At 36.6% G+C, this 15549-nt stretch overlaps 1 protein-coding gene across 15 annotated transcripts in view; it reads right to left on the bottom strand.

The window, feature by feature from the left end:
* Window positions 1-15549, bottom strand: part of Mycbp2 (MYC binding protein 2) — a 249377-nt gene that overhangs the window by 68062 nt on the left and 165766 nt on the right. For all 15 annotated transcript variants that reach the window (XM_028864803.2, XM_028864805.2, XM_028864804.2 and 12 more), the window contains 6 exons: window positions 13780-13995; window positions 13153-13208; window positions 9028-9143; window positions 7347-7444; window positions 6339-6455; window positions 3651-3791 (listed from right to left, as the gene is read on the bottom strand). In XM_028864803.2, coding sequence (XP_028720636.1) covers window positions 3651-3791; window positions 6339-6455; window positions 7347-7444; window positions 9028-9143; window positions 13153-13208; window positions 13780-13995 — 744 coding nt within the window. The remainder of the gene's footprint in view (window positions 1-3650; window positions 3792-6338; window positions 6456-7346; window positions 7445-9027; window positions 9144-13152; window positions 13209-13779; window positions 13996-15549) is intronic.

Genomic DNA, 15549 nt, shown 5'->3' with positions numbered 1-15549 from the left:
TCATCATACATTATTTTAGTACTAAAAGCATCAAGAAAATCAAGTGTTAAAAATGCAAATCGATTCAGCATTAAATACTGAATGTAGTGATTCTTTAAGCTTATACTCTCCTTAATTTCATTGTGCAAACTTTAGCGTTTGCAGAGTCAGTAACTTGCACAGTGATATTTAAAATGATGTAGCCACTTGCTATGGCAACAGATTGCCAATGAAATAAAATTTGCTTATTATAACTATATATAAATTCTAATTTATAAATTTTGCTTTAGTTGCTATAGTTGTAGAAAATTCTTAGACTATAAAAGTTTAATGTAAATTTAAATTATTTATCAAGTGTTAAGACATTTACCAAATAGAAATCAGGACATTAAAAATGAAAGAATTGAAGAGCTTTCTTCTGAAGATTTAAAAATATTTTAGCTAATGATATGAATGTTTACCAAAATAGTAATTTATCTAAAGTCTCAATTACTCATTATTACAAAGGATAAATTAAGTTTTTATACCTTCAAAGATTAATATGTCACTACAAAGAGGCACATACACAATAATTTAAATTACTTCATTCTTAAATTCTATTTTCAAGACAGATCTTTTTCAGAATTAGCATACTAATAACCTAACTAAATTAACCAGCAGCAAAGTGCAATTCTAAGATGACAGTTTCTCAAGTAACAGAAGACTTTACATAAATTAGTAATTATTACAATGAAAATATATTATCAAACATATCAAATGTTCATGAAAAAAATCACTCTTCTAGAAAAGCACAGATCTAAGGGCTGCTAATTTTAATGCAGAAAAAATACAAGAAAATCAAAATTGTACATATATGAAATATTACAGTATTACTTTAACTGTCTCAATCTCATCCTCATTAAAAAATTAATAACTAGAGAATGAAATATAGCAGATTATAATAATCTAATAACAGCATATTCATTCATGTTATATTAAATAATGACTTAATAATATTAATATTGAAAAACAGTCTATCTTTACACATAAACACAAACCCATTCACAGAGTAAAACAAGGAAATCTCATGTATGTCAAACCTGCACTGGCAGATTTTAAGCATTTCAAAAAAATGTCCATAAAACTCAAGAAATATTCACTAACTACCAATTTGGTGATGCTACAAGAGAATCACAATGAAGCAATGTTTCTCTTAATTCCACTCCAAATCTTTAGTGCTCCTAAATTTTTTTTAATATCAATGTACTTTCTTTAGGTGAGCAACAACTAGCCTGGATAAGAAGTGATCTGTATATGTGCATGCAAATGTTCAGATACCTTCTTGCTACTGAAAGAATTCAGAATATGTTTACTAGCTTTCCTTGATATAAATTCTCTTTTCTCTTCAATATTCCTTATAATGTATATTTGCCATTTTGACAAAGTATATAAAAAATTGGGTATCTAAGTTTTAAGTCATGAAAATCTTCAATTATAGCAATAAACTCATTTCAAAAAATTAAGCTTTTCACTCTAGGTAGGCAAATGTCTCCTATGCCATATGATAGCTCTTTACGTCATATACCATCTCTCTTCACTTATATTTTCCAAGACATATAAAATTTTATTGTAACTAATACTTTATAGCAGCAGTTCTTAAACTGTGTATCGTGACCCCTTTCTGAGGGTAGTATGTCAGATATCCTGCAGATCACAGATATTTACATTACAATTCACAACAGTAGCAAAATTACAGTTATGAAGTAGCAATGAAATAATTTTACAGTTGGGGGTTACCAGAACATGAGGAACTGAATTAAAGGGTCACAACATTAGGAAGATCGAGAACCACTGCCTTCTAGTTTTCAAATTACAGAAGTTAGTTTATTAACTAATTTTTATGTTTATATGTGTATATTGTCAATGTGTGTATGCGTATAATCTGAGGCATCATCCTCAGGACCACTGTCTATCTCCTTTGAGGCAGGGTCTCTCACTGGCCTTGGGTTCACCAATGAGGCCAATGAGTCCTAGGCATACTCCTGTTTCTGCCTCCCCAGAGTTAGTTTTACAAACATTTACCACCTTGCCCTGACCTTTTTTTTATGTGAGCTCTGGAGATTGAACTCAGGACCTCCCATAAGACAAGAAACTTTAACAGCTGAGCCATCCCCTCATAGAACTTCATTTTAAAAACTTTCATTGGCTTATTTATTGTCAGAGAATGTTATAATAATCATCTTCATTTAATCACTAGTGTTACATATTTACACTTAAATTGGCAGTTTATTCTAAGTAATAATGATTCTTGTAATAGGTTCTATTACTTTGAATTACACTACATTAATCCTTCACATCTGCCTTAGATGTTACCTCCTAAATTAAGTCATTCCACAGCTTATCACAAAACAGCACAACTGATTATACACCTATTTATCATTTTATAACTATACTTATCGCTTCATTATACCAAGGCACACTAAACATAAAAACATACACCTTGGAACCACGCCAAGTGGGGCTCTAGCACCTTGATCCACCAATACTTAAAATCTTGGGAAAATGAGAACAGTACATGAATCACATGAAACAAATAAGGAAAGAAGCACACATATGTGTGAGGAATTATTTTAGCAGATTACACCAGACCAAAGCACTCAAATTAGATATCAAGCAATACTGAAAAGACTACTGTAAGTAACACTACAGAAGCAATAAACATGAGTAAGGATCTTTATTTAGTCCTTACCACTAAGCAGCTTAAAATTGAAATAAGACCCATGCATGCAAATGCACATGAACACACACAAGTGCGCATACAAAACACACACACACCATAAGCAAATGGTTGAAGATAAACTAAATTCAATAAATAGTTGTAGTGGGAGAGAGAGTAGGCCATTTCCACTCTTACAGATAATGTACAATTTAAAAAAAAAGGAGGGAAACTTTATTTACTTAATTTATACAGTACCTATCTGCTTTCAACCACACTGTCAGTTATCAATTCCCAATTATATCCCAGTGCTATTTATTAGTGATGTCATAAGGAACACGTAGTGAAGAAGAAAATCAATATTTTGTAGTTAAACTAATAAAGTAGTGTGGTTACTACCTATTTTATGATACAGCACTTTAGCAAACAATGACTTAATCAAATACTGCAATATCAAGGAACTGTAATGAGTCAATTTAAGATTTAGCATCACTAGATATTATATGTAATACAAGTCTAAAAATCACATCTTACATTAACACAACAGTATTGTAAATCAAGAGATAGACACAACACAGAAATAAATGCAAACTGTCGACATAACAAACCAACAATTATACCTATTTCTGAATGTATAGTAATTCTATTTTCTTAAATATTGGGTTCATTCTAAATAGCAGTGTAAAGAAGAAAAAAAATGTAACCATTTTAATTTCCTATCTCTTTGAAAGGAATTCAATAAATTTAGTTTTAATTTGTTACTTACTGTTGGTGACAGATCAAAATGAGCATTAAGAGCCTTACCCCTGCCAAATTCCACTTTCATTACACTGAAGCCCTTAAGTATTCAAGCACTTTTGAAGCAAAAGTGATACAGGTATGAATTACCTCAGAACTGAAAAGCCTTAATTAAAGAAAGATCTATAATGAAGACAGAGTGCAACTAGGATGCTTCTAAAAACCATCTTTCACTTACGTCAACAGGGACCAGGAGGCTCTTGCCAAGATGTTGATTAAAAGAGAGGCACCAGGCTTCAGTGTAACCATTCATGTTAGGAACATACTTCTTTATGGTCTCATCATTCAGTCTCAACCACACGCCATCGTCATTGTGAATCTAGGGAAGAAGAGGCCAGACAAGTGATGAGCTAGTGAGGACTAAGGATGAGCAGAGCAGGCAAAGGAGGGCAGAAGTGAAGAGGCTGCATCTAGTTTTACAAGAAGATAAATGTGTGAGAACCTCTAGCAAGGAATACTAAAACAGTAAGATCATTTTCACAGTGAGATTGCTAAAGCAACTTCTCTCAAGAGTTAAAATCACAAGGAAAGCACATACAGGATAAATAATTGGACAGCAAAACTAGTCATTTGCCAAACGGACGTGTCTTTTATGCAGGCTACTTGGTTGCATCGCAGGAAAATATTCCATGAACTTTCCAAAGTTAAAGCAATCCAAGAAATATGTTTTAAAACCATTCTACAGTTCAGTTAAAATATGTCTATCTTTAGAAAGTAGAACTTCTACAGGTTCTGATAACTGTGTTCAACTCAGTGTTTGCATGCTCAAAGTGTAATTTTCCCAGTTTTTACTGAAAAGGAAAAAATAAATTAAATGCATAAACCTCAATGAACATATCCTGTAAATTTTCAAAAGATTTCCCAAACTGTTTGAAACAGATGCCTTTCAAAATGGGTGGTAATTGGCATTCAACTACCAATTATGCAGGGAAGCCTTTCCAGCCACCTGCTACATCTTTCTATTTCTACTAAAATTCTCCCTGATATATCTGTATATATAATTCTGTTTATCTATATTTTATTATAGGTTACTATTGTCAGATATCATGAGTGGAATTTCAGATAAGACACTATTAATAGCAAATCTTATGTAGCCTAGTGTCAGGAATGGGTTATTTCTTCTAGAGTTATTGGCAAGAGAGATCTCAAAGACCCCCAAACATTACTAGGCTACTGCCAATGCTCTTAATGACCCTCTAGAACTTGACGGTAAGACTCTATTGCTGAAGTCATCACACTTGTGACTCATAGAACACAGATATCAAGCTGGTACTCACCTGCAAGCTTCATCCCTATTGGCTTACTCTCATAGTGTTGGAAGGTGCTATACACACTACCAGATGAGAAAAGGAATCATCAATCTTACCCACCTATAGCACCATCGTCTAAGCCAGGAACCTGTGACTAGACAGGTCACAGGCCTTAGGAGAAAGCATACTACTATTTCCCTACTAGATGGACAAAGCATTAAACTGACACCTAACTGACCTACAGATAAGAGCACATCTATCAACTCTCAATAACTTTTTTCTTTCAGTAGATGGTGACTAATAGCAATCCACACTGTTCAAGGTGCAGAGAATAAGAGACTGCTCAGCCTTAAATGGGACATCTCTTATCGCATCCACACATCCCAAGTCTCAGAAATCATTTAAGAAAATGGAGAGGAAAGATGGTAAGAGGCAGAAGTTATGATGACAGAGAAACTGTTTTCTGGCCACAGAAGCATGGCTGCACACATGAACTTGTAGTAGTTGAGAAAGCATCCACAAGACCTGCACAAGCGCAAGCCAGACAAAATCCTGGCATGGAGAAGAGTCCCATGCCTCATCTAAGGAGCTATTGGCAACTGACAGTTTCTGTGAGAGAGAGACTCAGTTGTTTATAAGAGTGCAGTCCCTGGTAGGCTGAACTCTCCAGTGAAGACCACCATCCAAGAGTAGATGGCCTGCACAACGAGGACTTGATGGGTTAACAAAACAAACAAACAAACAAACAAACAAACAGAAGGGCTGGGGAGTTGGCTTATTGGTTAAGAGCACTGGCTGTTCTTACAGAGGACCCTGGTTTGATCCCCAGCACCCACTTGGTGTTGCACAACCATCTACAACGTCGGTTCCAGTGGATCTGTTGCCACTCCTGGTTCCAGGCCTCTACCGGGACCAGGCACACATGTGACACACAGACATACATCCAGGCAAAACACCCATACACATAAAATGATAAAATAAAAATAAAAAACAAATAGAAGACTGTAGATGAATTTCTAAACAGTCTTATTAAATAAGAAACACAGAGCCAAATACAGAGATCAGAGAAATAGGAATTGCTACCAACTAACCTTAGCTCACCAGCTAACCAGAGAACCAAACCAGCTTCTTCCTGTCTAATCTACCCCTTTATTGCTGTTCTGTTCTGCTCTTAGCCCAGCCACCTCACTTCCTCGTCACTGCCTGTCTAAACAGACCTTCAGGTCTCTATGGTTGGTATTGGGATTAAAGGTGTGTGTCACCATGCTTGGCTGTGTCCTTGAACACACAGAGATTGTCTGCCATGTGATCAGATTATTAAGGGCATGTGCTACCACTGCTTGACTTTTTGTTTATGGATGGCTATCTATGTCCTCTGATCTCCAGGCAAACTTTATTTATTAACATACAAATAAAATGTCACCACATTTCAGCACAAATAAAATACCACCACAGAAGACACAAAGTTGGGTAAATTTTAAAAACCTGATAAAAAATGAGATAAAAAGGTTCCCAAACTGTTTAGAACCCAGTAACATTAAAACATAGTTTCCTTGTTATTGTGCAAATATTACAAAAGTATCCAAAATGAATTACTGATACTTTTTATGAATTACCTCATCAATAAAAGTGATAGTTCCATTGACTTTCACTATGCCAATCTGCTCACTCTGAAGGGAAGGGTGGCTCCGGATACGGAGACCGGCACTGTCCTTGGCCACGAATTTTCGAATCTGAGAAATGAAAAGATATGGCAGTGATAGAGAAAACATAGACTATTTAATAAGTTGCAAATGATAAAATCAACAAGCCTAAAAGAACTACAATCCCAAAGTCTCCTCACAATCATCTGTAGTTGGTTTCCTTCTGCAAGTAATTTTGTCAGTTATTTATAACAAGCAATAAAAGTATATTTCTAAGAACTGAAGAACTTTGGTTACCAAAGTTATTAATGTATTTATGACTACCAATTTTAAGTATTGATGACATGTAACAAAAATATAAAAGGCGCCAGGTGGTAGTGGTGCATGCCTTTAATCCCAGCACTCGGGAGGCAGAGTCAGGCAGATCTCTGAGTTCGAGGCCAGTCTGGGCTACTAGGTGAGTTCTAGGAAAGGCGCAAAGCTACACAGAAAAACCCTGTCTCAAAAAACAAATCAAAACAAATTATACACACACACACACACACACACACACACACACACACACACACACACACATATATCTCAACTTTTTAGAGGGGCATGATATAAATTCTATTACAATTGTTTTCTTTTTGGATATAAGGAAATTAATGTTTCTTTTAATAGTACAGTACATTTTAATCTTGAAAACTCACATATAATTTCAGTAGACTTTCTGTTAATAGCACACTTTTAATATCAGAAAGTACACAACACTCATAAACTATTAAAGAATACATAGAGAAGCCAAAAAGTAAAACTGTACAATTTGAAATGATTAAAATTCTTATGAACTCCTCTTCAAACTGATTTAGGAACACTGAAAATTCAAATATTAAAATAAATCAAGTAAAATATTAGCTACTTAGGGCTACTCTGAGGCATCCATGAAAAATTTAAAAAGCTTTGACAATTCCAATTTTGATTTTACCCTCCCCTAACCTTATTTGGTTGAGGGTCAGCCTTCGGCTTGACCAGCTGGGTTCCTGGTGGGATCATCCCTTTTGGTGGATCTTTTACTTTTACTTCGAGGCCAGCATCTGTAAGAAAAGTAGTCTAATTATAATCTTTAACTACAAAGGTGGGGGATTGTGAAATCTAACCATATCACAGTCTAGTTCATTTTCTAACGTGAATGGGTGCTTTGCCACCTTGTATGTCTGTTCACCACATTCATGCCTGGTGGCTGCAGAGGCCACAAGACGGCATCACATCCCCTGGGACTGGTGGTTGTGAGCCAACAAGTGGGTGCTGGGAAATACAACTGAGTTCTCTGGAAGAACATTCACTGCCCTTAACTGCTAGGCCATCTCTCCAGGCCCATATCATAGACTATTTTAGATAATTAAGATAAATATATGAATTCTGCTTTTCTTTTCTAAAAGTGGCTGATACTTAATGGGGAAAATGAGAACCACTAAAAATTAAGGTCTTGAGGTGGCAAAAGAGCAGTTGTTTCCCTCAGCATTTAAAGTGAAAGGGAGTTTCCCATTATTTAACTGGGACACATGGAATGATCCTGAACAAGTTCAAAATAATAATAATAAGAACCACTTTTGTGACAAGTGCTATCCAACAGCAATAGTTTGGAACACTATTCATCACCCACAGTGGTAAGCTCTGTGACTAACAGACAGCATGATGGTCAGATGGTAGTGCAATATAATACAGTAATTAAGAGATGAGATTTTCAGCTGGGTGGTGGCGGCGGCGGCGGTGGCGCACGCTTTTAATCCCAGCACTTGGGAGGCAGAGCCAGGCGGATCTCTGTGAGTTCGAGGCCAGCCTGGGCTACAGAGTGAGTTCCAGGAAAGGCACAAAGCTACATAGAGAAACCCTGTCTCGAAAAACAAAACAAAACAAAACAAAACAAACAAACAAACAAAAAAACCAACCAACCAATCGAACAAACAAACAAAAAGAGATGAGATTCTCATGTTACACCACTTGGTGTTCTTATGTAGACACTGTGTGACTTATCAACCTCAATTTTTTCATGTATGAGACAGGAATGACAACACTCTCTCCATCACAGTATGAGAATTAAACAATAAAAATATCTGCACAACAATGTACATGTGTTAAATGTTCAATGATGTTAGCTATTATTATTATTATTATTATCTGCCCTTGTCTGTGGTCAGGAAAGGTTGCAGATTAAAGACATAGGAACAGGATGAGTTAGGATGGAAATAGGAAGAGTTGAGTAGTAAATGTGCACCTCTACCTCAGTTTCAACATAAAGCATAGAACCATTGTTTTCACTCCACTGTTACATGAGATTGAAGATTTTATCTACTAAAGTCACTCCTAACAGCCAGCACTTTTAGTATTTTTTAGCATGCACAGGCAGTGCAGGGATAAGGAGGACATTATACCTCACTGACACACTAGAAAATGGGAGAAAGACTCATGACAGCTATACTGAGTGATCAGACACCATCAATTCCTCAAATGATAGGATCTTTGCAATATACTAATTAAAATTTATTAGGAAAGAGGAAATGAAGACACAAAGAAGTTATGAAACCTTTTTATGTATATGACACAAGGGGCCAACAACACAAGAATGATTTTGATTCTAGTTTTTTTGCAGCAATGTATTATTTAAAATGATACTTACCTATTTCAATGCCATCAATGGTAACGTGGATCGTGTACAGCCCGACGGCCCCTGGAGTCCAGTTTGCACAGTAAGTCCCGTCATTATTGACACGGATCAGCATATTTTCACTGGGCCTGAAAAAACATACCAAAGAAACCAACAAATAAAACAGGTGAATATCAAAACATTTACTTTTGATTATTCAGTCAAGATCATTTGCTATTTCAGCAAATATTTGTCTGTATTATCATGCTGCCTGGCAATGTTATAGCTGTCATAGCATGTTCCCTAACTTTCAAATAATTGAATTTCACTCTTTTTTTACTTTACAGGGCCAACTCTTCTCTTTCCTTCTCTCAGTTGATTATGATTTCACTTTTCCCTTCTGGGAAAATAGAAGCAATTGGCTACAATTTTCATGAAGCAATCAGATTGTTAAACCTATTTTGTCTCATTTTCTTTCCTGTTACAATGGACAGAACAATGTGGCTCTTATCCAAAACCACTTTTTCCATTTGAATTGTGAAGTTGGTCCCCTCAGTTACCTCACTTTCTCTCAAACATCATTTGTTCTCCTACTTTACTAGGCCCTATTTATTATCATAAAAAACTTTAGAATTTTCAGTCTTGACCTTTATTCCTCTCCAGTATTACTCCCTTTCTAATAGTCTTCTATGTCTTCTCCCTGCATATGGACACTTCCCTAAGACTGCTACTCTCACTCCCTTTAGGTCTACTTCTCTTCCACCACTTCCTCTTACGAGAATCCTGTTCCTAGCATTCATGGCGACTGCTAACAGTGGTTATCAGTGGCCCTGACATCTAAAGCCACTGCTTCCTCCCAGCAGTCTGTTGGTAGCCTAGATTGGTTGGTAACTCTCACTGTCCTGAAGTACTGTTGCCTTGCTGCTCTGACTTTCCCTTGGCTTTCCTCTCACCTCATTAGTCATTCTTTCTCAAGTGTTTTCCTGCCTTCTCATCTTCTGACTGTCTTTTAATTAATGAAATACCCAGGGTTTGAGTCTAGATTTTCTTTCCCCTAATGTGAAATCCCATTTCTATACAGATGACTCCCAAACTCACTTCTCCCTCAACCTGCAAACTTTGCAGCTGCACAGTTGCATCCCCACTTAAATATTAAAATCTGAGAGATAGAACAGAATCTCAGTTTTTAGCATATCTAACAAAAGCTCCTATTTCTCACTAATCAACATATACCTTACAAAACAATACAACACAGAAAAAATATAAATACCTGCTCATTCCTAGGAATTCATGATCATCATAAAAATTACAGTGATATATACCAGGAGTCAGTAAATACTTTATGTAACAATTTCAGTTTCTTAGGTAAAAAAGTCTTTGACATAACTACTTAACTTGATCACTGCACTGTAAAAGTAGCTACAGATAATGAAATTGTGTTAGAGTAACATTTATAAAAGCAGGTAGACAGCAGGTAAAATTTTGTCTGTGAGCCAAAATTGGTCATAATCTGTTCTATGCTGTTCTTAAAGCCAAAAGAAAATCTGTGATCATTTTTAAAAACATGATTCTAATTGAAACAGAATTATAGCACCCTTCCTCTCCCTTTCTTCCCTCCAAACCCCCATGGCCCTGACTCTCAAACTGATAGCCACCTTTTCTTGTATTACTATGAACATGTATGTTTGTATATACAAGTATGTATACATATGCATAAAATATATAAATACAACCTGCCAAGTCTGTTTTTGTTGTTTGTGTATTTATAGTTTCAGAGCTGACCCACCCACTCTCCGGTGACAAGGTCTACTTATTCTACCTTACACATCCCACCCCTCCTAGTCCACACTTCCTATTCATTTCCAACTATTTCTGTTGCCATTCTTGTTTTCCCATAATTTACTTCTGAAGAGCTACCATTGAGAGGCAGAGACAGGACAACAATGTTTAAGGTGGAGGTGGGCTACATAATTAGATCCTTCTAACAAAACAAAACAATAGTAACTTTTAATAGAATAAAAAATGAACCAGGCAGAAAATTACACCAATCCATCTAGACTACCCAAGGTATATAGTTTGGGAACTTGATACTCTTTCTCTACTATCTTCATTTTATGTTGTTTGTTAGTAGTTTTATAGTCGACTAAAAACAAATAACACCAGAAAGTTTACAATGTATAAAGAAATGCTCAATTAGAAATTTCAAAATGCTGCAGTAAGAAATCATTTCAGAAAAGAAGGTTAGTAGTCCATTTTAGGTACTACTTTATTTGTTAGCATGTGTGGCTAGTTGGTGTACTGTCCTCCCAGCTACAAGATGACTCCATTTCAACTCGTGTGTGTGTGTGTGTGTGTGTGTATACATTTTACTAATTCTTTGAGTCCATATGTGCCACTGCCCTGTCTGTGGTTTGTCCTGAAAAGTGGTTCCTGGAAGTCATCCACCACTTCTAGCCATTATCACCATCCTACCCCTTCTTCTCTGAAGATGCTTGAACCTTAGGTGAGGAGTGTGATAAAAACAGCCCATTTGAGGGTGGTTACCACATAGTCTCTTGTTCTCTGCATGTCTACCAGCTGTGAGTCTCTGTGTTAATTGCCATCTATGTAAGAACTTCTTGGATGAAGTACATCTATATGTATGTACCCACATATACATACATATATAGGAACCTTCTACAATAGTAGGTTTTCACATGGCTTTTTCTAAAGATCTTTAGTGTGTATTATCCCTCCCCATATTACATCTTCTACTCTGCCCTCCCATTCTCCAGCCCATTTACTCCTTCCTGTTCCATCATTTCCTTTCAGCTTTATATTAGTGTATTCTATGTCCTTCTCTTGAGTGATCTTCCTCCACTACCCCCCTCCCCCACCTCCATGACCCCTTACTAGTTTCCATACCACTATCTTTTTTTGAGCTACTGGTCAATGGGGTCTCATAGAACAATAAACATTATAGATTATTGCCATTGCTCTTGATCACCCTCCAGAATTTAATGGTAAGACCCTATTTTGAAGGCATTACAATTTGAGTTATAAAACACAGAGAAATCGAAACAGTAACTGACCTGAAGTTCCATACCTACTGACCATTTTCACAGTACTGAAGGGCATAATCATCAGTCTCACTCGGCTGAGAACAATGAGAGCTACAATAATGACCAGCATGGCAAGACAGGTCCACTGGTGCAATAGGGACACAAACATCATGGAATAACCCCTTTCTGATTGGATTTAAGTCCTGCTCCACGAAATGAAAACCAGACCTGGCACCATAATGGGGCCAAGAACCTGTGTCTAGAGAGGTCATAAGCCATAGGGGAGAACCTAGTTCTATTATTCTGCTAAATGGACATGGTATTGAAATGACTACTGATTAAATATTGATATACACATTGATCTCAACCCTCATCCAAGCAGCTTCTTAGACTAGATTGTTGTGGGATGTCCTGTATGCTGTAAATAGATGTTGCTATGATTGATTGATAAATAAAATGCTGATTGGCCAGCAGCCAGGCAGGAAGTATAGGTGGGACTAGCAGCGAGGAGAATTCTGGGAGCAGGAAGGCGAAGTCAGGGAGATGCTGCCAGCTACCACCATGACAAGCGAGATGTAAGGTACCGGTAAGCCACGAGCTACGTGGCAACTTATAGACTAATAGATACGGGTTAATTTGAGATAGAAAGAAGATAGATAGAAAGAAGCCCGAGCCATTAGGCCAAACAGTTTAAGTAATATAAGCATCTGTGTGTTTATTTTACAAGTGGGCTTGGCAGGAGCTGGAGAGAAACTCTCTAGTTACACTAGAGACAATGAACACAGAGACTCACAGCTGGTAGACATGCAGAGAACAAGAGACTATGTGGTGACCAGACTCAAATGGGCTGGTTTTTTTTTTTTTCCCACTCTGCTCATTAGGATGAGAGATCTTCATGAAGAGGGGGTAGAAGATAAGGGCTAGAGGTGATGGATGATGGATGACTTCTAGGAACTTCTTTTGAGAATAAAACACAAACAGGGCAGTGGTACATATAGACTTAAAGACTTAGTAAGAATATTTTAAAATAACAGAAAATAAGGATGGGATTTTTGATGATTTCTGTTTGGATGATTCATTTTTAGTTTTAGCAGCACTTTGAGAAAACAGTTCTTACCTTTTAGGAGTTGGTGATGCAAAACGCAGTTCTTCAAATGAGTAGTTTTCATATACCTTGAAGAAAGAGACAAGGAACGTTAGCAGCCTTGCAATAGATATTTCCATTTACTACAATGCTAAAATATCCAGTAAATAAACTGAGAACACTGTCTATCCACACAAGAAAGAAATGAAAATGGCAAGACCACTTGAAAAATGAATTCCAGATTTACTAGAGATCCAAACAAAGAACAAAAACAAATTAAAAATCTTATGATGTGATTGTTAATGTGGGCAGCGCTTAGAGTCACTAAAGAGACAAATGTGTGGCTATGTCTGTGAAGAATTTTCTACATTGAGTTAACTAGGCCAGGAAAAGAAATTCTAAGTGAGATAAGCAGTAGTATTTATCTCTCTGTTTGCTTTTTGAATGAGGATCAAATTTATCCAGTCTGCCTCTTGTGCCTACAACCATGCCGCCCCACCATGGTGGAATGTAGCCTCTCAAGTTGTGAGACAATAAACCCTTCTTTCCTTAAACTGCTTATCATGCATTTTGGAATACTGTGCCAATATTTGAAAAACTGAAATGTTAAATAAATAAATGCTGAAAGATAAATATTTCTGATAAGTAAAAATAAATTACCTTCATCATTGTTATGGCAATGTACCGTGCCTCTTTTACTATCATTGGTTCATATGAAACATCCAGCTTTGGCGACGCCAACCCACCAAAAGTCATGTCAGTGTTAGAAGATGCTGCTGCTACTAAAGGACTGCCAGGAATCCTTTGAGATTTCTTTACTTGCTCTTGTTGTAAAGATGTTTTTTTCTGAGAAACAGGTACAGCTTTCACTTCCACCTATCCACAATAATATAAAAACCAAATATATATATAGTTATCTCTGACACAGCAAAATAAGCAATTTACAATTATAAAGTCAGTGATAGACGTTTTGGTAACACTGGTTCACCTTATCATTTCATTTCCAGGAAGATCTCACCTCTGTCTTACACACTAATCGTGTAAAATAGAGGTGTCATTATTTTAGAACAAATAATCAAGATTTCAAACCTTAAAAATTAAATCTCTTGTTAATATGATACTGGGAAAGAAAACAGAAAGAATCTGTATTGAATTCTTTCAGGAAGTAATATTTTATCAGATAATTTAAATATAAATACCTCTCCTAATCACAGCTTATTTGTAAAAATTCATCTGAATTCTTGATGTTAATAGTCTACAAAGGGGGCTACAGAAATGGTTCAGCAATTAAGAGACCTTCCTCAGAAGACCTGGGGTTCAATTCCCAACATCCACATGGCTACTCACAACTGTAATTCCAGTTCCAGGGGATCTGACACCCTCACACAGACATACATGTAGGCAAAACACCAATGCACATAAAAATAAAGAAATCTTTTAAAAAAATAGTCTACAAAGGAAAATATACTCATTAATAGAAGCCTTTAGAATTAATGGTTTAAAATTGACCAGAAATCTAAGGATCTCTGTTTACTTCAGGCAAGAAAAGCATAATTAGGTAGCATAGTTAATAATTTAAGTTACTGATTTTAACAGTCTGAACTTTGCAATTCAGTTTCTACAATGATAAAATATAAATATCCTTCATCTACTTTACACCTAGGAAAACAGACTTTTAAAAGGCATGTTAAGCCGGGCGGTGGTGGTGCACGCCAGCACTTGGGAGGCAGAGCCAGGTGGATCTCTGTGAGTTTGAGGCCAGCCTGGGCTACCAAGTGAGTTCCAGGAAAGGCGCAAAGCTACACAGAGAAACCCCATCTTGAAAAACCAAAACCAAACAAACAAACAAACAAGGCATATTAAAACATTGAAAATATTGACTGCTGCTAACAACTTTCCTTAAGTATTTTAGAGAGTCTGGGTGTGTAGTTTGGTGGTATAGCATGTTTAGTATGCACGAGTCAAAGAAAAAGACAACACTTGCCAGGAACTACAACAAAAGGTTTTATTGTGCTTTTGCTTGCTTATTTGTATACTGATGAAAAAGAACACTTGAATCATAGGTAGCCACACATTCATAATATATACGACTAGCATACTACTTTTGAGACTGCCAAGAATAGGCAATCCAAAAATATGGATCATCCCACCCAGTGTGTGTGTGCGTGTGCGTGTGTTGTGGGGGGGATAAGCTTCCTCCAATTCCATTTCTCAGGTGTCAGCCAATGCAGGGGTTGGGGTGGTTAAAGAGGGAGTGGGCACTTCTCACTGTCCTGGAACTCCTCAAGTATACCAGGCTGGCTGGCCGGTGAGGCACAAGTACACATGCAGAAGTATATTTGTAATCCAATGTCTTAAAATTTGAAAGCATGCGGTGATATATTGTGTACCCTAAAAATTTGCCTGAAGATCAGAGAACAGAACAAACCA

Source organism: Peromyscus leucopus, chromosome 9, assembly GCF_004664715.2.
Source record: "Peromyscus leucopus breed LL Stock chromosome 9, UCI_PerLeu_2.1, whole genome shotgun sequence".
In the NCBI taxonomy this organism is placed as follows: domain Eukaryota; kingdom Metazoa; phylum Chordata; class Mammalia; order Rodentia; family Cricetidae; genus Peromyscus; species Peromyscus leucopus.
Note: the sequence above shows the minus strand (reverse complement) of the source record. Positions and strands in the feature narration are given on the sequence as shown.